The sequence below is a fragment of the Temnothorax nylanderi genome, unplaced genomic scaffold (assembly GCF_030848795.1).
Source record: "Temnothorax nylanderi isolate EJ_2023f unplaced genomic scaffold, tnyl_v1.0 TNYL_tig0348_pilon, whole genome shotgun sequence".
Taxonomy (NCBI): domain Eukaryota; kingdom Metazoa; phylum Arthropoda; class Insecta; order Hymenoptera; family Formicidae; genus Temnothorax; species Temnothorax nylanderi.
Genome location: NW_027249410.1, coordinates 173630 through 198780, shown reverse-complemented (window position 1 = coordinate 198780; position 25151 = coordinate 173630). Strand labels below are relative to the sequence as shown.

The window sequence follows — 25151 nt, the reverse complement described above, 5'->3', positions numbered from 1 at the left end:
TGCAGCTCTTACAGAAAAGTAGCAGTTTCATTGGCTTAAACCGAAACTTGGACACAGTTCTTGCATCGTGGACACCGGGCTTTAGGCTGGTATTCACAGTCTTCAAGACCGTCTTAAGCCCGGTGTCCACGATGCAAGAACTGTGTCCAAGTTTCGGTTTAAGCCAATCAACTTGCAGCTCTTACAGAAAAGTAGCAGTTTCATTGGCTTAAACCGAAACTTGGGCCGGTATTCATAGTTATTTAAGACCGTCTTAAGTTCTATCTTAAGATGTCATGAACCAATCACAGAGCCGTATTAGCGTCTTAGATCGTCATTAGACGATCTTGAAGACTATGAATACCGGCCTTGGACACAGTTCTTGCATCGTGGACACCGCCCTAAGAGCAAAAAGTCGACTTTAAGTCGACTTGAAGTCGACTTCTACCGAAACTGACTTGGCAGAGAAGTCGACATTTTTAAGGACAAAAGTCGACTTGAAGTCGGCGAATGTCGCAAAAACCACCGACTTAAAGTCGACTTCCCGTCATGACGAAAAGTCGACTTCCCGCCAACTTTTAAAATCGATAAAATAAACCGCCGCGTACGTCTGGAGGTCGATTGTGTATCTTGAAACGAGGTAAAAATAACAAAAGTTAACAGATTTTATTAGATTTTGATAAATAAAATCGTAGATGCGCTAATGAATTTTCTCACTTTTGTAATTTTTACCTCATTATTTCAAGATACACAATCGACCCCTTGCTGGAGGGCTAAAACTGATGCATTTCGATTTTTTTTCATATATAAAATAATTTAATTATCTAAAAAACTGTATAATTACAATCCTAATGTTTTATTCTTAATTACAAAGGCGGCCATATCTGTGCCACTTCTGCGTGCGCGGATTCCGGCAGCCACTTCTGGTAAGCTGACAATAACAGAACTAAAATTAAAACATTCCAGCGTTAATCGCGAAACAATATGCAAAATTAGCTATATAAATATATATCATATTATTATCATAATGTTGTAAATATATAATAATATTGTTTTATATATATATATATATATATTATAAATATATAATATCCACAGACTTTTATACTAGACCACTAACATCTATGGACGCACTGCCGAAAAGCTGATGCGAGTGCAAGGTGCAAGTGTTAGTGAAGAGTGCGGCCATATTGAATTAACAATAAGTCACTATCGGGTGTTCAGTTGCTCATGATGTGCGTTTATCTGCATTCGTTATTACAGTACATAACGAAGCAGGCGAATGTTTTTGTGTTAAATATTGGTACATGTTATCAATAAGTTTGTAAGTCATGCCTTCGACGTGTAGCGTACTTGGATGCCGAAATCGAACCACTACTCCTGTAGTATTAAACCCTTTCTTTTGGACATTCTGTATATGCCAGACTATTGTATAGAAATCTTGTATAAAACCACTTGTATAGAATAGTAGTATAGCATATCTTGACTAAAATCAACATGGCGGCAAGCATCACGGCCGAGATGTCTGTCAGCGGTCTAGTATTGTATAGAAGTCTATGATAATATCTAAATATTATTTTATAAATTAAAATCTCACATTTTTTATCCGAACCCCAGATTTCTAGCAGTTTGTGTTTGGACACGACTCCCTGCGACTGCAGCGTTTGTACTATTGCTTGAGTGCGTGGTATCAACCTGAAAAAATCGTATTGAATTGATGTAATCTATTCGATGAATCAACGTGAAATCGAAAGGAGATAGAATAACGATTTACCTGGCCCATGACTTGGTGATGCTCCCAGGTGTCGTCAGCAGCGACGGGACAAATCGTTTCAGCTTAGGGCACACTTGACCCTCCAAGAAGAAATACGCTAACCACTTGACACCGTCCACGGATGCTCTATATCCATCGATGGTAGTGCCCATTCGGCCTTTCCGAATGTACCAGACACGCGGCAAATGATCTTCCCGGTTCATTGATTATATCTATAAATATCTTTATAAATAAGTAGGAAAAACATTATAAAGCAACAATTGTGATAAAAATACCTTGGCGGTGGATCAACCAATGGTTCACTAAGATGGCATAGCATGGGCGAATTTCGGCAATCATTCGGGTTCTATCACCGTGACACCTCGCATGTACATCTTATTCGTTTCGTACACCTCTTTATAAACCACCTATTCCGGACTGATTTTCCGTAGACGCACAAAGAATGCATGAACACAGGTTCCTTCATTTCTGGTGTTCTGAAAGATGATACAGAATGGAGAGGTCGCATTCAATAGGTCTTAATTATCGATGATAATTAATAACACACCATACCTAACCTGTAAGCATATTTCCACTTGGCCTTATCCTGATCCTCTTTTACCTCGTCGGGCAAAACCTTTCTCGCGACTTGATCCGCCATACCTGCAAGAACTATCTGGCGTCTTATCGTGTCCTGTCTCGCGGCACGTATTCCTCGCACTCGCGTAAACTCTGGTCCACTCATCTGGTCCTCCAGCCTCCTCGAGATTCGCCGCCATATTGATGATGCATGACGCGCCACGCGCCGCTTGACTGTTTTTCGTCTTTTTATAAGTCGACTATTTAGAAGTCGACTTTTAGTCGACTTTCCGCCATTTTTAGAAGTCGACTATTTAGAAGTCGACTTTTAGTCGACTTTCCGCCATTTTTAGAAGTCGACTAGAAGTCGACTTATAAAAGTCGACTTGCCGTCGACTTTCCGTCAACTGTGCTCTTAGGGCGGGCTTTAAGTAATGTCTTAAGACGCTAATACGGCTCTGTGATTGGTTCATGACATCTTAAGATTGAACTTAAAGCCCGGTGTCCACGATGCAAGAACTGTGTCCAAGTTTTGGTTTAAGCCAATGAAACTGCTACTTTTCTGTAAGAGCTGCAAGTTGATTGGCTTAAACCGAAACTTGGACACAGTTCTTGCATCGTGGACACCGGGCTTAAGACGGTTTTAAATAACTATGAATACCGGCCTTTAATGTTCTCTCGTGGAATAGAGTATAGTTATTTCATGGGAGGACCCATGTTCCTTCTTGCATTTCGGATAATAAATTTCTGATTGGTCAAAGAAAATGACGACTGCGCATGTCCTTGGAAATGCTACACCTGTCTTTTTATATCATGGTCGCTGGTTGAACGCGAGGTAAATAATGGCGGAATCGTGCATTGTTATTACGTGTAGACGATAATGATTATTTGTATCTTGGCACGTAAATGTACGAGGCATCGGTTCTGTTTAAAAAGATGCGCCAGTTGAGACGCGTTTTTTGCGCCACGTTGCAAATGTGAGGCGACACCCGTGGCGCGAGGACGCGCGAGGCCCCCCGAGAGAGTGAGTGTGTGCGTGTGTGCGTGGTGTGTGTATGAGAGAGAGAGAGGGGCGCTGGGAGGGAGGGAGAGAGTGAGAGATTGAGAGAGCACCTCAACGCATTCTCTATTCCGCACCATGGGATTTCAGCCTGATTAGGAGCATGGTGGGACCAGGTGGGACGTGGGACATGCGACGCGAACAAACCTCATAAGCTATGATCACCATCCGTTATAAATAGGTCACGTGATTTTCGGCTGTAAATGGTGTGATCAAAATTATCTTCGCGTTCTAATCAGTAATCGTGGATCAGCGAGACTGAGGGCCGATATCACAGTCTCCGATTAACGTGATCCTCCGATTAAACTCACTCTTCGTCTCTTTCTAGGAGGTCAGTTAGAAAGAGAGCAGAGTGAGTTTAATCGGAGACTGTGATATCGGCCCTGAGCGAGACAGCTAGGTCTAATTCAACGTATCTTCACAGTGCTTTGCACGAGTCACCCCGTGGTTTATTGGTGGGGTTTCGTGTTGCAAGAGCGACGACAGCGAATGGTATATATGCGCTCACCAGGCGGCTATTTTTGTGACGATTCCAAGTACGCGCGTGCGAGCATCGAGTAAATCGAGTTTCTCGTTGACCTTGCGCGGCCTTGCGCGTGGTCCGTGGTGACTTTCGCTTGAACCTGACCTGACGGTGGGATCATATTTGTCCAGCAAGAGAGTAATTAATCGATCAAGGTTAATCCGAGAATCCACCGTTTTCCACTGTCATACGCGAGAGATTGTTAACTACGGTAAGTATGAAAAAGTATGAACTGTAAGCACGTTGCTTCGATGGTCCTCTGATCTAATTATCGTGAGGTCGGTAATTGACATTGTGGATATTTGGCATTGATCTTCCAAGTGCGATATCTGCAGCTCTAAGATCTTCGTAATCGTGGTCCGTGTCACGTAACTCGATTTGGGAGACAAACGAAGCCAAGTGCCAAGGGAGAGAGATCAGGGAATCCGAAATCTGCCGCGTTCTTAGAGAAATGCAGAGTGCAAGTTACACACACGTGCACGCCGTACTATTCAATTCGGTACAAAAACGATTATAGACACCGCAAACTGCCCGCGATTCGATCGACGATCTTCCACGTTTTCAGACGAGTGCGCGGACCCGTAGGAAAATACCTACGTATAGACCGATTAGATATGATAATGCCAATGTCACGCGATAGGAAATGTTATTGACCCGGATGAGGTGAAGATAAATAGACATACGTATGGTTCGAGTTTTTTCTACGATGATAAAACGCACTCTTTGAGACTAAAGTCTCCCATGCTTTCTCATTAAATTAAAACGTTTAAATTCAGCATTGAATGAATTTCTCTTACAGTTATTACGGTTATTACGGTACTATTTTTTACTTTAAACTTTAAAGCATAATTATACAAGTCCACAAAATGAACAAATAAATATATTTCATAATTAGACGGTCTCTTTGATGAATGAAGAATATTGAAACTTGAGAACTTTATGTAGATATATATGGAGGGGATTTATATATCGTATAGATTACACATCTATTCCCATCACGAGTCAATATCTTAAAAAATTTGACTTACACCTAATTTGACTTACCTAGATATCAATTTGATTAAATCTGTTGAAATCAAACGAATAGAGATTTCAGAACAGTTTACGCAATGTCGAGAGAACGTGCCTCCAGAAGATTTTATCGGGTGGACAGCACTAATGATTTGTTTGAATTCATGGACCGTGGCTATTCCGCCCAACATGAAAATCGGTGGAATTTTGAAGTTGCTTGGGAAGTTGCCAATAAAGGTGTTATATTACATAGTATTATATGTATATCATGTAGATCTCTATTATGGATTCCTGATAATTATGTTGATAACTCTTTTTCAGTTGGCGGCATTTATACGGTAATAAGATCTAAAGCTTATGTCTCGACTGAAGAAATGGGCGATCAGTATTGTCTTATTGGCCCGTATAAAGAACATTCGGCACGTACCGAAGTTGAGGAGGCAGACTTTCCTTCTCATAACCCTTTGCATCGAGCGGTACAAGTTTTACGTGATCAAGGATATAAAGTAAATTTTATTTTTAAAAATTATGGACTTAACATTTAGTTGTCAAAATTATTATTAACTTTAGATCAATTATTTTGGAAAACTATAAATAAGAGTTTGAAAATATTATGATATATTTATGTAATTATCAAAATTTTCAATTTATATATCCGGATATCTGTATCCAAATATGGATATTTGTATGAATTTTTTTTATTTTAAAAAGACCTAGAATCTAGAACGTTTACATTGTTTCTAAAAAAAAAACTACTAAAGTTAAAGATAATTTTTTATAGAAAAAAGAATACAAGAATATAGGACAAATTAACGAAATTATATTATGTATTACATAATGTAAAACGCAAAAATAACTATCCAATTAGTGTGTAGATAAGGAAATATCAAAAGAGGAGATATCTAAAGAGATCTCTTTCTATAGCGATTACTCCAGTTTGATTCTGCCCGACTCATACCAAATTAGTTTTTTTCTGTTATGTTTTAATTCAAATATTTGAAAATAATACGGTACAACCGCTCACAGAGTGATCAGGGGCATCCAGGAACGCCACCGCTCACTTGTGGTGAGCCGCTAAGTAGCTGATAGAATGTGATTGGTTCTTACGTGTGGGCGGGGCGGCGGGAAGGGGTTCCAAAAAATACCGATTGGAAATTAATAATACATTTTGAATATATATAATCGAAAAAAGTTTATTATAAATATTTGTTATTATTAAGGATATGCTTTGTTCGTTATTTGGAAAAAACTATCTCGATACGTTTATATGTTATATTTATAACTGTATCGCACCGTGGACATGTTCGTTCTCGGCGAATAACTTTTTTCTCGTACAAATATTCCATAAGACGCTGCACGCTTAATAAATATGTTGGATTAATAAATTCACAAAGCAGCATTTTGCGATGCGCGAAATGGTTCTAATTTGTGAAATATATTTCAAGACGTTTTGTAAAAGACATTTTGATATCGAGCGATCCAATAAAAATTAGAGATTTTTATTTAAAAAGACCAAATCAGCTTTGATAATTGTGTAACTGAGAACAACCCACACAAAAGATCGTCAAATTATTTCTCCTTGAAAACTGTACAACTTTTATTGGAAACGTTTTGGTCGAAAAATAAATTTATTTCTCCAAAATTCATCTAATTAATATAAATCATTCTTTATGTGTATGCACGCACGTATGTGTTGGTCTAAAATTTGTTAAAAAAATTTTATCTCTGAGTAGACAAATATGAAATAACTGACACAATTTTCGCGTGCGCGCGCACATTTTTTCAGTGTCTATTTACTTTTATCATATTAGTATATAATAACGGTAATTTTGTAAATCAAAATATCTTTTTCCTCTCTTGGTTACGTTATAAAATGTTTTTATTAAGGTAATAACGGGAACGTGGTTGGTGGATGGAAATCCTCAAATAATTTTGTTCGACATCGGAAGCGCTGCTTGGAAGCTAGACGAATATAAACAAGAATTATGGAGTACCTGCAATCTTGGAATACCTCATCTCGATATTGAAGCTAATGACGCTGTAATACTCGGATATTTAGTCTGTCAATTTATATCAGAATTTAGGTAAATTGATATTATAGTTTTCTTATCGTTCTCTATGTAATTTATACGTGTGTCAATTTTTCTCACGACAATGAAATAATAGAAAAGCAGCCGAAGAATATTCGAGCATTCCGCCGCGAGTAGTTGTACATTGTCACGAATGGCAAGCAGGTGTTGGTTTAATTGCTCTGAGAACAAGACACGTGGATGTGGCTACGGTATTTACTACTCACGCTACACTTCTGGGTAGATATCTTTGCGCAGGAAAGACTGATTTTTACAACAATATGAATAAGGCATGTAAAGTTTTTTCTTCATCCTTTCCTTTCCCCCTTTCTCTCTCTTTTTTACCTTGATTTCTCGACTATATACATATACTATAACGATCAACTTTATATATACGCGCACACACTCACGCACGCACACACACACACGGGGGATTTTACTTGAAATTTTTGAGTTGGAGTCCCTTCAGACACTGAAATTTTTTGAAATGAAACCGCCCATATTGTATAGTATATCGTTTGAAATTTTGTACACGTTTGTACATTTAATATGTTGAATACGTGCTTGAGAGATATGTGATTAATAATATACTAATATACTTTTTGCAGTTCAATGTTGACCTAGAAGCAGGAAAGCGTCAGATATATCACAGATATTGCATGGAACGTGCAGCTTCACATCTAGCACATGTATTTACGACAGTTTCAGACATCACTGGCTTTGAAGCCGAACATTTGCTCAAACGCAAACCTGATATTATCACGCCAAACGGATTAAATGTAAAGAAATTTGCGGCATTGCATGAATTTCAGAATTTACACGCTGTTAGTAAAGAGAAAATACACGAGTTTGTGCGAGGTCACTTTTATGGGTTTGTATCAAACAAATGTACTTCTCTACGGACATTGTAATGAGGACATACACGCTCGCGCACGCGCAATGAAATACGAAAGAAAAACTTAAACTCGTTATGCTGTCGTTATGTGCTCATAACGACAGTTGCGCACAGGTATGCTATATGGTAAAAAAAGCTGCGCAACGACGATATAACGATACTGCACAGTGCCATTCAAAAAAAACCCTAATCTCGAAATGATCTTGAAAATAACTTCGAGAGAGAAACCGATTTGTACCGTCACGCATTTTGCCCTAGCGGGCAAAAAAAATTACACTGTTTTGATAATAGTTCAATTTTTCTATATGACATTTTTTTCTATCTTTAAAAACCTAACAGAAATATTTAGTTTTCTATTTCTTGTGACTTACTGTGTGTGTGTGCGCGTGTGTGTGTGCGCGCGCGCACGTGTACGCATATATCTCGTACAATATTCAAACTTATATATGTTTGCAGACATTATGATTTTGATTTAGACAAAACGTTATATTTTTTCACCGCTGGCCGATATGAATTTGGAAACAAAGGAGCTGACATATTCATAGAAGCTTTGGCCAGATTAAATCATTATTTAAAAACGTCCAGGCCTGATCTAACGGTAGTTGCTTTCCTCATTTTTCCCGCCAAGACTAATAATTTTAATGTCGAATCTCTTCGTGGTCACGCGGTGAGTCATTATTAATATTAATATGTTATATATAATATTAGTTTACCGTTAGAAATAAATATTATAATAATTATATGATTTATTACAACTAATAATTAATACTTTGTCAAATTACCGTTATCAGGTAACAAAATCTCTACGAGACACTATCAATGATATACAGCAAAAAATAGGGAAACGAATGTACGAGTTGTGTCTCTCTGGTCGTATGCCCGAGGCTCAAGACTTGTTGCAGAAAGAGGATACTATTAAGATAAAACGGTTTATTCAAAAGAACAAGATAACATTATATATTTTTATCAATCAATTGTCTTGATTTACTGACTTTCTGTTTTGTTTTATAGATGTTTATACGCACTGCAAAGGAATGGATTACCGCCTATTACGACGCACAATGTTGTCGACGATTGGAATGATCCAGTGTTAAATGCCATTAGAAGATGTAATCTCTTCAATACCGTCCATGATCGTGTTAAGGTAAAAAAAAAAAACGCATTTACAAATACGCGTATGACACGCACCGCATAGAGTTTAAATTAAACATTGATTAAGCAATTATTTAATATGTAGTCAATACTCTGTGTGCTTATATAACTAATATGTATCATTTATAGATGGTATTTCACCCAGAGTTTTTATCTTCGACAAATCCATTATTTGGCCTCGATTATGAAGAATTTGTCAGAGGATGCCATTTGGGTGTTTTCCCTTCGTACTATGAGCCATGGGGCTATACACCAGCTGAGTGCACAGTCATGGGGATCCCCAGCATCACCACTAACTTATCAGGATTCGGATGCTTTATGCAGGAACATATAGCGGATCCAATGAGCTACGGTATCTACATCGTCGACAGACGTTACATCGGTTTGGAAGCGAGCATTCAACAGCTCGCTCAGTACATGTTCGATTTCGCACGACTTAGCCGTCGTCAACGTATCATTCAGAGAAATCGTACGGAGCGTCTCAGCGATCTCCTTGATTGGCGAAATCTTGGCATTGTAAGACAAAATACGCGCACCTCGTTATATTCATCTTATATCTTATGTGTCTCTTCTGTATGTTCGTTTTCCGTCAGTATTATCGTCAAGCAAGAATAAAAGCGTTGACTAGCGTGTATCCGGAACTGGCATCGGAATATGCGGAGGGTGGGATTGGTCGATTCAATTATCCCAGACCGATCAGTGAACCGCCATCTCCGTCATCTTCACGGCATACAACACCGGCCGCTTCTGTGCACGGTTCGGATGACGAGGACGAGGTTGATGAAGAAAAAGAGGTAATTCTAATTCAAAATTCAATTTAAAGAGATATCGTACGTTATTTTTTATGCTCACGTGCTTACTCATTCCGTAGCTAGAGGAATTACGACAATCGAATGGAAGGTAAATAAAGAGAACGAGAAGTAATCGTGCGCGATAAGTTTCAAGATAATTTATAGAATGCGCATGTAACGTAGCATTGCCAAAATACTAGTTGTAATTCCTACGTCAAGTATGTGTATCTACATGTTTTTAAAAAATCTTAAATATTCTAAATTTTGAACGTTTATTTGTTAACATCTCTGTCACTGCCGTGCAAAGCACAAAATAGAATAATTCGTAAGTGAAGTAAAGATATATACAGCGATAATTGTAATGACACACTTACCGTGATCATTATAAGTGATATTATTTACAATTTTTTTGTTTGTTTACTAATGCAAATAAAACTTAATTTACTCCATTAAGCAGATCCAAACTCTCATTATAAGGCGTGATCAACAAATATTTTAATATACTAATATGGGAGATTCTAATACATAAAAAGAGAAGATATAATATAGGTATATATATATATATATATATATGCATTACGTGTGTGTGAGTTGTGTTTGCATATACTAGTAATATGAGCGTACAATCAATGAATTTGATATACATAAGTATGTAATTATACAAAATATATTATTGTTATATAGAAATAATTATATTTTTATTAGAATTAGCATTTTTGAATAAAAGTTTCAATCATCTTGAGTTATAAATCCTTACCAACAATATTTACGTCATTCACGTAGCAAGAAATAACGTTAAAGTACCATGTTGCGAAAAAATTGTAAAAAATGTGGATAACAAATTGCTGCAATAAATGAAAGACAATTCAACGATAATCAAAAATTTTACTTAATAATATTAACATAATATACAAAATGAAATGACTAAGTTACATTTTTTTGCGACACGTTTATATACGGCGAATTTGGCACTTGTATAATACCAAATTATCCACTATGTTATTTAATTTTGAATAAATATTTACACATTACAGAAGCGGTATAACATATTACATAATTGATAATAATTATAGTTTACCGTAACAAATACAACTGTGTACAAAGTCATTGTAATTTTTTTAGATAACCTGAAGCTATATATACGTTTAAGTAATTACGACAATAAGAATGATAATTCGGAATGATTTTCTTATCGCGTGACATTAGTTAATTATCATCATATATGTAATGAGATTCCATATTGTATTTATGTTATCTATCTGCGTACGCGTTGCCTGTACTAATAAATAATGTTAAAAATGTTGATACTAATTACAAAATATTCTAATTTCTAGTATTAATTATTTTAGTCTCGATTATATCATGTAGCGTATCATTTAGAATTTAAATGATCTAATTGAACATTTCCATTTTCTCGATTATGAATAGAAAAGAAGCGTTCGTACACGTACACGAAAGAAAAATAATTGATAAATGTCACTCATCCACATATTCGGTAAGTTTCACAATAACCAATTTCCAATTACTATAAATGATGTTGAGAATATGACTCGGATAATCCATATACGACTCGGATATTAACAATGTAAGCGATAAATTAATACACAATATGTATTATTGAATGACCATCACTTTAACACACTTTTAAATGGCACTCATTAAATAGAATTTTATGAAAAACTGTAATTATATTAAAATAAAAAACATAATATGCATAAAAATTGAAAAAGAGAGTATTACAATTCTTATTGTTAGTAATACGTATTTTTTACTTTGATTATTCGATATAATCCTGAAAAATTCATCGGGACATATTATCTTTTAATTGAGCAGAACAATTTAAAATGGATGATTTTATGCCAATGCAGCTTCTCTTAGCAATAATGTTTACGTGAAAAAATATACAAGCATAGTAATTTCCGTGATGAAATACATGGGACAATATTATTATGATCGATCAAGTATCGATAAATTGTAATTTTCAATCAATGCAGTCTATTATTAAAAAGCCTAAGATATTTTTATATTAAAATTATACAATTTATAGTCACAATAGTAACTAATAATCCTAAATAAAATAATATCTACGTTTATATTTCGAGATATCAAATTTCATTAAAATATTGGCAAATCTCTATCGTCGACTCGGACTTGAAGTAGCCTGATTTGATACTTTACGCGGTGACTACATAGTTAGACTTTTATTTCATACTGGCAAGCTTTATGTTGCTTATTTTTTTATTACTTTCTGCAAAGCTTATAATAGCGAAGGAAGAAGGGTGTTCCTTCTTTTAGACCGTTGATATAGATAACCTTTGGTTACATAATAAGAGCACTAATATTATGTTAATATTGTTCAATGTATCATATGCGCGCGCGTGCGTGTATTTGTTTGGAAACTATTCTATCACCCTGCGTTCCGTAACGCGCATATGCGCGCATTTATCTATAGTATACGTAACGTTTACTATAGAAAATGCGCGCATATGCGCGTTACGGAACGTGGCCTTAGTCTATTAGTCTTCAGTTAATTGGCATTTTACGGTGTATGGCTTCAAAGTATAAATGGTTGCGATCGTTAGGGCCACTTCGACCAAACTCCGATTAACTTAATCATTGATTAAGCCCCAGTTTCACACAAGTATCGGTTAACTTTTAATCTTAGATTAAAGGCCATCGCACGTAACAAAGTTTTAGTCATAATCGTAAGGCCTTAAGAAAATAGACCAATCACACTCGATTATTCTTCGAGCTCAAGGAGAATAATCGACTGTGATTGGTATATTTTCTTACGGCCTTACGATTATGACTAAAACTTTGTTACGTGCGATGGCCTTAACTCACTCTTCGTCTCTTTCTAACGTCCCTCTTAGAAAGAGACGAAGAGTAAGTTAATCTAAGATTAAAAGTTAACCGATACTTGTGTGAGCCTAAAGGGTTGTCAACGTGACAAAATAATTAGTATGACCATTTGTATGATTAAACAACCTACAATATTTTTACTTCGTCCTTATTAATTGTCTCATGATTTATCTGAGTAGATGCGGATGGCATAGACTAATTTCAATATCTATTAGTACTTATGACGATAATTATTTATACTTCACATCGTAGAATATAAAAAACGATGACAACAGATTTCGATTATTTATATATCTCATGTTACATCTATTGACATTAATTTATCTTATCGAATTTTTAAGAATTAATCACAAAAGCGGATACGATCTACAATTGACAAAAGGAAAAGAGAATTTCTGCGCAGCTACGCGATATGTATACACAGTTTTTACGTACGGGAACATATTCCTTTCATTTTCATAAAGTGAAACACATTTAAATTCTCAAAATCAAAGAGACATAATTATCAATGGTACACTGCTCGAAAACGGACCACGAGGTACATTCTTCGTATTATCTCATGAATATATCGGTACATTAAATAACGATGGCAATCACATTTTCCTTATCAATTCTCAGACGGACGGATTTATGTGTGACTTGATTGAGTTCCTCCCATCCTCTGTTGCATCATAGTTAAGAGTAGTTCGGAATATTGCTGCATCATATTGACTACCTTGCCCTGATCCTGACCCGCGAGTAATTCTTGAAACTTCACCGTCGCTTCATTAGTGACGACGCTTCCGCTACTTCCATCGTTGTCGTTCTCACCACCGCTGGCAACGACCAGTCGTAAAGTACGCATGGTTTCGTTAACAGACGACTCTAATCCACGTAGCATCGTATCCCGATCGATCGCTCTTCTAGATGGGTCGTCGTCGTTGTCTATCATCAAACGTTTGTACAATTGCACGACGTTGTCCGCGGTGCGTGTGAGCTCATCCGCGATCGTGTTGCATAGTTGTGTGGAGACTGCAAGAATGCGTAAGAAATGTTATATTTATAATAAATCCAATCATAGAATAAATAATTATATATATTTATAAAAGGCATGCATGTCACACATTAGTTTTAAGATCTCGAGGTCACGCTAATTGGTATCTATCAAGCCGTGTAATCTTTTAATGATAAACTCTTGAACTTTTCTAGATAATGATTCAAAGAACTTTTTTGTACGAGTTCGTCAAACAGCCTGATGATTGGGCGCCAAGTTCGAAAAAAGTCATGATATTTATATAAATCAAAATATCCGATGTATACAGGGTGTCCCATTTTAATCGATCACCCCTAAGAACTTTTTTATTTGTGATTCTAGGAAAAAATGCTTTAGACGAAAGTTGTTTGATTTGACGGGGGGACATATGATTCCAATGTGAGTCGTGTCATACGTGTCATTTTCAAAAAATTTCAGACTAATTTTTTAAATGAAACTTGATTTTTTTCTTGAGATAAAAGTTGAGAAAAGATCTCGTCGAGACGTTTTCAAAACACTATATAATAAAGCCCTCTTTAATTAAGAATTTCCTGAGATATTTAAAATTTTGTTATAATATTTTTAATATAAAATATGAAATATCTCGTAAAGTATATTCACTTTTCGTATTTTAACAACGTATTAATAAATTATCTTTAAATTACCTAATGTTTTATCCATGCCTACTGCGAGAATAAAATTAAAATTAGGTATCGATTATATAACATATAGATGAATTAATCAAAGGATACCGATTATATCTGCAATTATATAAATTTGAAAAAAAATTACATCTTAGCATTATAGTTCTTGTTATCTTATAGATTTAAATTTTTGAATGATGACAGAGAAATGATTATAATTACTGCGTGTTTAATTTTGGTATACTCACGTTCGACACTAGCTACATCAATAGCGCGATCGGTGTCCTTAACCGGTAGCTCATGTGGACTAGGCTCCAACTGATTTCTATTCGCCGCGGATATCCTACTTCCATTTTGCCCGATCGCGCCGGCACCACTCCGGCCATTTGTGATGATTGCCGATCCAGATTTTCTTACCGTTGTACCGGGTAAACTTAAGCTAATTAAAATAGATATTACTTTATACTTGTGCTTATACTATCGCTATTATAATGATTAGGTAAATGCATACTTCAACGTATACATCCTCCGATAATCTTGATCTTAATATATATTATTTACTGAATATTGTGCAAATTTTAATCGTTGCTCGCACATTGATTTAAAAAGTTTTAATCAAACTTGTAACCAAACTAACCCCTCTATAGATCGCGTTTATCAGCATCTGACTCGGAAAAATAATATTACTTCGATGCAATGTAGATATATCTTAATGTTATGTTTTATAGCATTATACTATTATAAGTATTGTAACGTCATCTCTTTTCCTGTACAGCAAGCTCCATTCCTTTTTTCAGTACAAATGAAAATAACGGTACATTGTATGTGGAAATCAATGCTAATAAAGCTTTGTTTTCGTGAAAAAAATAATAACCAAGAGCTATCAAAGCATCGAATTTTTACCTAGCGGAGGAATGATCGATACTGATGCTTCTAGGTCTTGGCGGTAGTGCTGGTTTTCCTCCATTTCCATTCGACGAGGTATCTTCCGAACTCGAATCTTCTTGATTTCCCACTTGACTTAGATTAACTGGCGAAAGAAATGTATATCTTAGGCAAACACTGATATTCGCGTTCGTACGCCTTCGCTGATACGAAATGAGAATTTAAATTACCAGTCGAGAAAGCCCCTTGCATTCCTCGTCTTCTCAAGATTGATGAAACATTGTTACTAGAAGAACTCGATTTATTTTGATGATTAATTTTATTTTGAGAACTAATCGTCGGTCTCATCAGACCGCTTGTCCTACTGTTGGCGCTAGATTGGCCATTCCACCCTCTACCTCCTCCCGCTATACCGGCATCCGATTCCGAGTCGCTCTACAAATTACAATAATTTTTATTCAACGTATTATACTTATGCATGTACGATTTTCGGGGTTCTTATTGCGCGTATCGCAAAACATACTTGGTTTAAAACACCAACGCTGCTGCTTCTTGTTATGTGAGTCGAGTGACTTTTTCCCGAAACATATCTGGATTGGCTGCTAGAATTGGCACCGCCACCGAATCTTGATGTTGCGCTTACATTTTTACTTCCTAACTTTCCTGAAACTATTGTCACTAGTTGGGAAAAGAAATTTACCGAAATGTCTTATGCCGCTTATGCATACTTTTAACCCCATGAGTGCTTGCGTAAGGATCAATTTAACCCACATTTTAATTTATTTATATTTAGCATGCATGTTGCATAAGACGTCGTAAAGATATCTTAAAGACATCTTAAGATATCTTAGCTGTCTGAGGCTACGGTCAACGTGACGCTACAAATGCTTCGAAGCATTCCTCTTCTCTTTTCTTTCAATGAAGAAAGAAGGAGAAGAAGAACGCTCCAAAGCATTTGTAGCGTCACGTTGACCGTAGCCTGAAAGATATATCTTTACGACGTCTTATGCAACATGCATGTTATCTGGGACGCGAGCACTTACGGGTTAATATAGTTAATATACGAAATTACGAAAGACAAGTATAATTGTAAAATGTCTAATATAGAAATTTAAGTTTAGTTGGAGAACGACTCATCGAATATATAATTCATTGAGCATAGAAGCGTATGAAAATATATTATCCGTACGTAATGATGAGAGATACCTTGTACAGGGCCATGCAACAACCTATTTGGAGGACTGATGGAAAGATCACTCAACGAACAGGCGCGTCTCATGCCACTCTCTTCCTCTTCGCTGTCAATAACTTTTGACGAAATTCGCCCCCCACTACTGCCAGCTGTTGACAACGCGCACACACATGCACTAATCGCTACTATTTGCATGATGCTTTTTTTCTTTGAAGAAATGTTTATTATTTTTATTAAGCTTACCTTTATTTCATAAATATTTATCTTTACATAATTAGCTCCAAATGACTTTCCAGCTGACCTTGATGTTGACTTTGACCTCTTAGGAAGTCAAGATCATTGATCTTTCCCGTCGCTTGGTTAATAAAAAAAAGTTCTGTGAGTTAATAAATGTGTTGAAAGGTATATACAAAGATCAAAGAAATTTAGATTCTTCACTTTTTTACATTAAGAACTTTTTTTTTACTAACCGAGCGATGGAAAAGGTCAATAATCTTGATCTTCTTAGAGGTTAGGTTAGGTTAATGGAAAGTATTTGGGGCTGGCTGTGTAAAAGGTAAATATTTACCCTTTTATTTTTAAGCAGTTAAATTTACAATATAAGAACCACTGTTTTTTCATTGATGGAAAAATAAATATATGACAATGTAAAATAAATAAATAAAATTGATCGATATGTAGAATATATTTAATAATTATTTCCTTATGTGCAAGAAGATCCAGTTTAAAGTAATCTTGATTTTACAAATTTTCTATAATTAATATCATGTCATTTGACTTTGAGCTTCTTGCACAAAGTAAATAATTAAATCAAGACATTAGAGAGAGCAGGATAGCGACAAAAGGGGAAGAAGGGTAATGTTGTAACTTAATGAGAAAAACATGCGGTTGCGTTCCGTGCAAATGGAAATGATTAAAAATATTAACCGAGTCTTCGCACAACTTGAAAAGCGTTCAAACTGAAAAGTAAAATGCTGTCGTCTTGAAATAAAATCGAACGCGATTATACGTAAGCGATAAGTAAGTGGACGATTAACTATATGGTATTTCGTTGAGACATTTCACTTTTCTATCTAGACACAAAGGTAATCCATCAAGTAAAAAGAATTAAAAAAAAAAGTATCTTAAATATTAAAATGCAAGAAAAAGATACATCGATCCTCCATGTAGTCTCCTTGATCTACACGAGTGGTTCAATGTTTCACGTAAGGAACGATGCCATCGGAATTTTATTTGACTGCTTCTTCAGCTCCTATTATTTCTTTTGTCCTTCGCACAAAAAAGTATGACGATAAACAGTGCCAACTATTCAGAGCTGTTGAAAACAGAATTGAAACCAGCAATGTTGAGCAAACGAAGAGAAGTAACTTGTTAGGGGATTATTTTGCTCCAAGATAATCCCAGGCCTCAGGGCATCTCGAAATTGAAGCTTTGGAGCATCCACCGTGTGACCGTTACATTTTTGGATGATGAAGACTGAAGGGACAATTTTTCCTCTGATGGCGATGCCAAAGATACGAGATTTACGAAAACAAAGCTTCCTCTGTGAGGAAGCAAAAAAGTAAAAAAATTGGTTGAAGGAGCAATCGAATAAATTTTATTTTGGGATCGATCAACTAGTGAAATGTTGGACCACTTGTATAGAACGAGGAGGAGACTATTGACGATTGATGTATTTTTTTTCTCGTATTTCAACACTTGGTACATTTTTTTTTTTTCAAAAATTTTCTTTACTTTTTCAACTGCCTCTGTATACACACGTACTATACAGCTACGTACATCTACAACAGATATATGTACATACGAAAATACAAATATCTCTTCTGTAAACGGCTCAATGTGTTGTAATGTAAATATTGTAAATTCTTATACTTGATTTTGGGATACCAACACGTAAAATTTAACACGTAGAAAATATATGCAAGCATTTTCTATTCGTTATCGATACCTGCATAAGGATACTTTGTAGCGAAAATCGTTTGATCAATTGTCGGCAGAGTTTTCGTCCACTTGTGACTTGCGTGACTCGGACAGCGCGACGCGGGCGGCCACATTCTCTTAGGCGAGTTGGTGCAACTCGAGGCGGACGTGGAGGAGCCGCTCTCCATCAGCGACCTGTCCATCGTCGACACATCGGCGCAGTCGCTGTCCTCGCCGCACGAGTGCAGTCGTATATCGCGTCTGACCGCATAAAGTCTACCATCACGCTCGGCCTCCAATTTGGCCAAGTTCTCGCTCGTCTCTTGACCGTGCGTCAGTCGTAGTAGGCACCTCTCCCTCGTCAAGTACTGCTTTTGCCTCACTAGATTCTCGAATTCCTTCGAGAGTAACTTCACGGTGCCCTCGATCGCGCGAGTTATCCGAAAATCCACGCTCGCGTTGAGATCGTCGATACGTTCGTTGGTGGTCTGAAAATTCGAACTACCGAGCGATGACTCCTCTCTTTGCGGGTCGCAGGAAACTCCGCCGGGCTCCAATGAGTCGTAAGTTTCGTACATATCCTTCGTTGGAATATCGTTCTCGAATAAATTTACTTGTTCCCTGTCGTATGATACGCATTGTCCCTCTCTCGTGTCGTGAATCTTCGTTATATGATGATTTCTCGTTAGACGCGAAGAGTCGTTTCTGTCATACGTCAACTCATCCCGCATACCATTCTTATCGGCGCGAGTCTGCAGACTGTAGAATTCGCCTCCGCTGTCTTTATTATCGTCAGATTGCAGTGTAAAATTTGCAGACTGCAACAACTGTTGCATTACTTCGGAATCGAGTAAATCTCGCTTAGTCTTCTTATCGCTCGGCGTAACTCGATATTCGGAACAAGCTGAACTCATGGAGGATGCCGTGTAATTGTCGGAATCGGTTACGCTTTTTAAAGCGGGCGATGAGGGCGGCGTGTCAATGTACTTCCAGGCTGGTCTAGCTCTGTTGCGCATACTCTGAGTGCGGGACGAGTTTCTCTTAGGTTTCGGTGGTTTGTGAGCAACAAAATCATTCGGGATCGTCATCGATTCCGGTTTCAGGCTCGTGCTACACGGAATAGTTTCCGATCCGCTGCAAATCGTCCCATCCGCATCGTCCTTGTGCTCATTATCAAAATTGAATTCACAGTAAACTTGAGTCATCAGTGATGCGGTGTCTTCTGCGAAATTCGTATTGTTCCTCGCTTCGCTGATTCTAGTGTCCTGCAAAGACTTCGATCTAAACACCGCTCTGTACGGTGTGTTCTCATTGGTGGAATTTTGTACGTCATCCGTGGTGGTGGTCTCTGCGATATTATTAGGATTTCCACTGTAAGTCTCGGAATTTTGCCTCTTTCGCTTGTAATGAGAGTCGAATAACATTTCCAAAGGTGCTGATTTCACCAAGGAGTCCGAGTCGTCGGTTAACACGCTCTCCGTACTTCGATGATCAGCGTTTTCGCGTAATGGAAACATCTGGTAGTCTGACTCATCGGTTAATATACTCTCCTGACTTCTGCCCTCCTGCATCTTGCGTCGAGATAGGAAGAAGCTCGCGCTCGAGTGTCTATCGTGATCGTAATCCAAAATCTCGGCGCTTCCTTTAGAGAACGATTCGACAGAGGCATCATCCGAGAGTACGCTCTCTTGAGAACCAGTTAAAATCTTCTTCTGAATATCCTGATAATTCGAATAACTTCTGTAGTCATTCATATGAACGTTAATCTGATAGTCGCTGACACAACGCCGAGGTGGATTCTTGAGATCTCCTTCCAGTGAATCGTCGCTGAAATTGCCGTTCCCCTCGTCGGCATCGTCGACGGTCTCTTTAAAATTCTCCATATTACGCTCGTTCATAGTGGGTAAGCTTTCGAAAGATTTTGCAACGTTCTCCATATCCTTCTCATTGTCATTCAGACCGATAAAATAACTGCAAGACCTTCTCTTCTGAGCAAATCTTGCAAACCGACTGATATTCTTCTTACACTGCTCTTTCAATAACTTCAATTCCTCGCATACGGGAGATTCGGGCAAAGATTGATTAGCCTTATTCAAAGACAGCTTATACTTTTCAGTTTTTTTTAATGTCAACGTTAACGGACGGCTAAAGGTTGGTTTTTTTACTTTCTCATTGATGCACAACATAGTTGGACTTTTCAACAAGCAGTTTTCACTTGGTATCTCTGGTTTAGGTGACGCATTCCCCATACCTTGGACCTTGTTAATTTTGTTGGATTCTTGGGATTTAAACGTGGGTTTTGGATTTAGCATAGGTTTGCAGGGATTAATCGGTTTTGAACATTGGTTTTGTTGACCGGATCTGTTACCTGTGCTGAGCCTGTTTGAACGATGATGCTTTTCTTGTATGTGACTGCTCAAGTCGGATATGCTTTGGCTGGATTTCAGTAACGATCTATAACCCACCTGCAAAAATAAGAATCGAATTTTACCGCAAACGTTCCCGTAGAGCATTTCGCTTTTTTCACGCGAAGATTACACTTACGCTTTGTAATTTTCTTCTGGTTTCCTCTATCCTTCTCTGTAACTCTTCCCGTTTTTTCGCAACGTCAATGTCGCCTCTCGCATGTTTCGTCGCGTTAACCACCGCCGCATTACGTATTTTGGCAGCGGCGTTACCTTCACTGCCGCCACTAAGTCTACAACAATTCGAATTAATCGATAATCAGTGATTATTGAAATAATGACCTAGCCTACGTAAAACTTCGCTCGTTCAAATCTCATTTTACCTCCCGTGAAACTGAGAGCTAATACTTGTTGCTTTCGCACGATTTGGTGGCTCTTCCGTGCCGCTAAGCGACTCGAAGGCATTCTTCAGATATTTTTCCCTGTGACTCTGTTTAGAAAGCTGGTCAAAACCTTCGGAACTAGCTTCGGATAATATAGACAACGGATTTCTCTCGGCGCTAGGAGTCGACGCCCCGCCTTCTGAATCAGATTCATCCTGACTGCCAGACGCGGTTAATTCACTCGTCCGACCATTCTCCGCGTTCTTCAACTTCTTTTGACGCCTTTGTGACCTGTGCATATAAGTGTAAAGATGCGCTTTACACTCTTCGACAAAAAGATTCGCGATATAATATCGAGAAGAGAACGTAGATATGTTGAATCGAAAACGAACCTTCGAAGTTCCTCAACGTCCATCGCATTAACGGTAAACTGATTCGATACGATATCGTCTGGTGGGGGATAATACATTAATCTATGGTGTGACTTTTCAGAACTAGTCGTTCCGTTTTCCCCTTCGGAATAATCTTCGACATCCCCATCATGTTCGGTGCTTTCATGATCCTGAATAGCATACATTTTTTGATAATATATGGCGAGGTATTATTTATTAATGACATAATTAACAATTAAATTAAAAACATAACACAGTTATGAGTAATATGATGTCAATTGAGAATATAATATCGGCAGAGAGAAAAGTTATTTACATATGATATGTTTTGTTATATTTGAAAAAGTGGCTTTATAAATTATTTCCTAAAGAGATTATTATACGTAGTCATTTTTAGAGAATGTTTCACGTTTTTAGGAAGATATACCTCAAATTTAAAGCTGCCAAGACTGCTATCGTCGGTGTGATGACGACTTCTCGATTGACGTGTCAATTCCATAAAATTATTACTTCTTACTGTCACCTTATCGTCAATCGCCTATGCCATGATTGAAATAAAGTGTGATCAATGAGACAAATATGCAAATCAACAATGCAATCCAGATTATCAAAACAAAGAGATGATTTAAAAAAGCAAGAGCAAAGCACAATAATCGGTGAATAAAGATGAATCTGCTACTAGAAAGACAATATAAGATATACGATCAAACAATAATACTCATATAACTTTGTAATACCTGTTTCGTTTCATTTTCTATCTCTCTATAACTTTTGGGACAAGATTGAAATACACTTTCCTCTTCTTCCTAAAATCGTAATTAAATGTTAGTATTTCATTCTTAGATTGAAGAAAGCAGCAGAATATATCAGAAGAATATGTTAATATTCGATATTATTCGACAATTTAATAATTATTTAAAAATAATTAAATTAGTTATGTTTAAGGAGAGAATAAACTCTCTTAAAAATGATCAAAATATCAACTTTTTTCATTAAGTAGATTATTTCCTGCATGTTTTAAGTTATACAAAGTGATTTTCGGATATGTCCAAATGTCGAAAAAAAAAAAATGGTTTGAACTTATAAACCTCTCGCGATTTTTATTTAGAAGCGATAATGAAGGAAAAATAAATTGTTTTTAAAATTTTAGTTTGATACTTAGCAACACCCTCTACTTGTAACCTTGATTTGAAGTAAGCAAAGAAAAAAAGGTTAATTCATTGCAAGAGATGCGAGGTTGCCAAATATTATCAAATCTTGCCAAATAATATCAAAATCTTTAAGACACTTTCCAGTAAAATCACATTTTCTAACTTTTATGTACCTTTTTCTTAAGAAATACATCGAACCAATTTTTACAATCGTTATCTTAATCTCTTCAGACTGTGACTGGATCATGATTTTTATCATTCGGTTTAAAAAAAATTATTTTTTTTATTTATTTATTAAATTTATTAATTAAAAAAATTAAAAAATTACAAGCAACTACAGTTACAAAATTTTTCAAATCATAATTAAAATTCAGAAAAAAATCTTATTTAGAAAAAAGTATCAATCCAAATGTAGCCAAAATCGTGTGATAAGAATTTAAAGACGATTCAAATATGCCTCAGTGAGAAAGATAAAGATGAGGAATATAAAGATAACTATAGCCTTGTAATTTCGCAACTGCATCCTCTCCCTCTTAATTTGCAATTTATCTATCGCAAAAAACTCGTAAAGATCCTCTTCTACTAACCCTTTTGTTAATCATCGTTTCTCGACGATAGTCGCTGCTGCATTTCGTCTCTGTGCCGCTGTCGATGGAGCTGTCCTTCGAGTCGCCGCCACCGCCACCGCCACCGCCACCGCCACCGCCACCACCGCCATCCGAGTCAATGGCATTGCGCGACGGAGGAAACGGTATAACTTCGTCGCTGTCGTAGACAGACTTGACGGTGATACCGTCGCTCTGTTGAACCCTTTGTGCCCATCTTCCCTTTGGCAGATCGACACCGAGAGACCTGACATTTGAGCTCAGAGCAGCGCTATCGTCAACATTCGTGGTATTTATTTGTTTCTTCGCCCATAGCGGTAACTGACCGACGCTGAATCTGTAATCTACGCTCTGGAGCGTTGGATTCGAGTTGGGATCGAGAAGATCCGATGGAGGCGATCCAAAGGTTTCATTATCCAATCGTATGTCGATTTCGCCATCGTTGACTTGGAGCGGTTTCCTACGAATACATTCGAGAGACGCAATTATTTTAGCATTTAGCCCAAGCCACGCGACGCCGACGTAAGATCGGCAGCATTTGTGAACGGAAAGAAGCTACTTACTTGCCGGCGCGCATCGCTTGCTGAGCTAGACGAGCCTGCATGGTCACGACCATGTCGTGCGGAATACGCCACGCGAACACGCAGCCGTCACCGCTCGCAGACACAAGGTGACGACAATCTGGGCTAAAGCGCAAACCAGTCACCAGTTCCGAATGACCAACCATAGTGGCCATGCACTCGCCGCTATAATAATCGTACACGCATAACGTTTTGTCTGTACATGAGGTAGCTACATAAATACCGGACGCATCTGAAAATACGCCAAATATATATATATTAAAACTTTACATTTTAAATATCGACTTTTATACCAAAATTCCTGTTTTTATTTTCTCACGTTCCATCAATTTTAAAAAATCAACTTTATTACGCTTAAAAATTTTTAATTTCTCGTCTTGTTTCGGAAACACTAATAAAGCTTTGTCTAAAATTATCTTCCACGTCAGCGATCAGTATTGATTTCACGACAATTTGGTCACATACACACATGGAATGGAAAACATTTTGATCATGTGCGTGACATTTTCGTTCTGCATATATGCCATTGAGAGATAGAAAGGACTGAATAAAGTGGTAATAGAGAAGTCGTTCAATTTATAATGTAATATCAATGTGTTATCAATACGGAGGTTTAACTGTTTATGCAGAAGGTGGGCAAAATAAACACATGTAAACACCTAGAAAATACATTACTTGTTTTATTAATAAGAGGTTGGCCCACCATTTGCCTTTAATACAAATTCTATCCTGTTGGAATAGAATCATATAATGCTTGAACAACCAATGGAATGTTGTACTCTTTTAATGTTGCTATTTAACAGAACATCTTTCATACTTGTATAAGTGATGTTGGAGGAAAAAATTTGCTTCTCACTTTACAAAATTGCTCTTTGTTCTCCAAAACTTTAATGTTAACAACAACGTCAATATCTTTCCTGGCCAGCGTAATCACCTGATTTAAATATAATTGAATCATTGAACAGTTTTAAAGAGCAAAATGAGTCAAGTTTTCCCTCCAATTATTTCTTGAGCAATTGGAAGATGCTTTGTCATGTATGGACAAAATTTAGAGTCTTCTAATAACGAATCAAATTTTGAAGAATGTAGGATGGACATAGGATTACACCCAAAGACAGAACTTTCCTCCTCTACTAATATACGTACGAAGCTCGGTGAGAAGCTTGCGCAAGGGATTTTGATCGCTCGAGTATAAATAAGCGTGAAAAAAAAAAAACACCATGGCTTACTCGAGCGATACTCAAACTCTTGGCCTACTAGCTTATTAGCTTTATCAATCTTTTATATTCATTTTGGGATTCTGCTCT

At 37.0% G+C, this 25151-nt stretch overlaps 3 protein-coding genes and 1 long non-coding RNA gene across 16 annotated transcripts in view; 2 read left to right on the top strand and 2 right to left on the bottom strand.

Annotated features, from left to right (window-relative positions):
- Positions 1-772: 772 nt before the first annotated feature.
- Positions 773-2711, bottom strand: LOC139781605 (probable ATP-dependent RNA helicase DHX37). 4 transcript variants are annotated; one of them, XM_071720445.1, is made up of 5 exons: positions 2306-2711; positions 2029-2229; positions 1754-1965; positions 1577-1674; positions 773-925 (listed from the first exon to the last, which is right to left on the bottom strand). In XM_071720445.1, the coding sequence occupies exons 3-5, from the start codon at positions 1954-1956 to the stop codon at positions 846-848; spliced, it is 381 nt and encodes a 126-aa protein (XP_071576546.1). In that variant the 5' UTR covers positions 1957-1965; positions 2029-2229; positions 2306-2711; the 3' UTR covers positions 773-845. The 4 variants fall into 4 exon arrangements, 2 of the variants coding, with proteins under 2 accessions (XP_071576546.1, XP_071576547.1); XM_071720446.1 differs by lacking the exon at positions 773-925 and adding an exon at positions 1194-1515 and having other exon boundaries at positions 2306-2542; XR_011720592.1 differs by lacking the exon at positions 773-925 and having other exon boundaries at positions 1194-1674; positions 2301-2533.
- A 465-nt stretch (positions 2712-3176) lies between these two features.
- Glys (glycogen [starch] synthase) lies at positions 3177-11115 on the top strand. Of its 5 annotated transcripts, none has more exons than XM_071720444.1 (13): positions 3421-3702; positions 3796-4105; positions 4996-5142; positions 5227-5411; positions 6793-6989; positions 7072-7264; positions 7583-7845; positions 8326-8536; positions 8661-8797; positions 8881-9013; positions 9151-9537; positions 9615-9815; positions 9893-11115. In XM_071720444.1, exons 3-13 carry the CDS (start codon positions 5004-5006, stop codon positions 9923-9925), a joined length of 2079 nt encoding a protein of 692 aa, XP_071576545.1. In that variant the 5' UTR covers positions 3421-3702; positions 3796-4105; positions 4996-5003; the 3' UTR covers positions 9926-11115. The 5 variants fall into 5 exon arrangements, with proteins under 5 accessions (XP_071576542.1, XP_071576545.1, XP_071576544.1 ...); XM_071720443.1 differs by having other exon boundaries at positions 4991-5142; XM_071720442.1 differs by having other exon boundaries at positions 4982-5142.
- Wdr62 (WD repeat domain 62) overlaps positions 10678-25151 on the bottom strand; it is a 36342-nt gene continuing 21868 nt past the window's right edge. For 3 of the 6 annotated variants that reach the window (XM_071720434.1, XM_071720435.1, XM_071720436.1), the window contains 14 exons: positions 23827-24076; positions 23246-23723; positions 22245-22313; positions 21935-22045; positions 21508-21677; positions 21116-21406; positions 20872-21025; positions 18356-20792; positions 15739-15884; positions 15446-15650; positions 15234-15360; positions 14579-14769; positions 14352-14372; positions 10678-13685 (listed from right to left, as the gene is read on the bottom strand). In XM_071720434.1, the coding sequence (XP_071576535.1) occupies positions 13303-13685; positions 14352-14372; positions 14579-14769; positions 15234-15360; positions 15446-15650; positions 15739-15884; positions 18356-20792; positions 20872-21025; positions 21116-21406; positions 21508-21677; positions 21935-22045; positions 22245-22313; positions 23246-23723; positions 23827-24076 (5033 nt within the window). In that variant the 3' untranslated portion in view covers positions 10678-13302. Of the gene's footprint in view, positions 13686-14351; positions 14373-14578; positions 14770-15233; positions 15361-15445; positions 15651-15738; positions 15885-16421; positions 16557-18355; positions 20793-20871; positions 21026-21115; positions 21407-21507; positions 21678-21934; positions 22046-22244; positions 22314-23245; positions 23724-23826; positions 24077-25151 lie in introns of all 6 variants that reach the window. The other 3 variants (XM_071720439.1, XM_071720438.1, XM_071720437.1) reach the window with 3 other exon arrangements.
- On the top strand, positions 13561-17083 carry LOC139781604 (uncharacterized). Its single transcript, XR_011720590.1, has 2 exons — positions 13561-13697; positions 16431-17083. It is a non-coding gene; the product is annotated as an uncharacterized lncRNA (long non-coding RNA).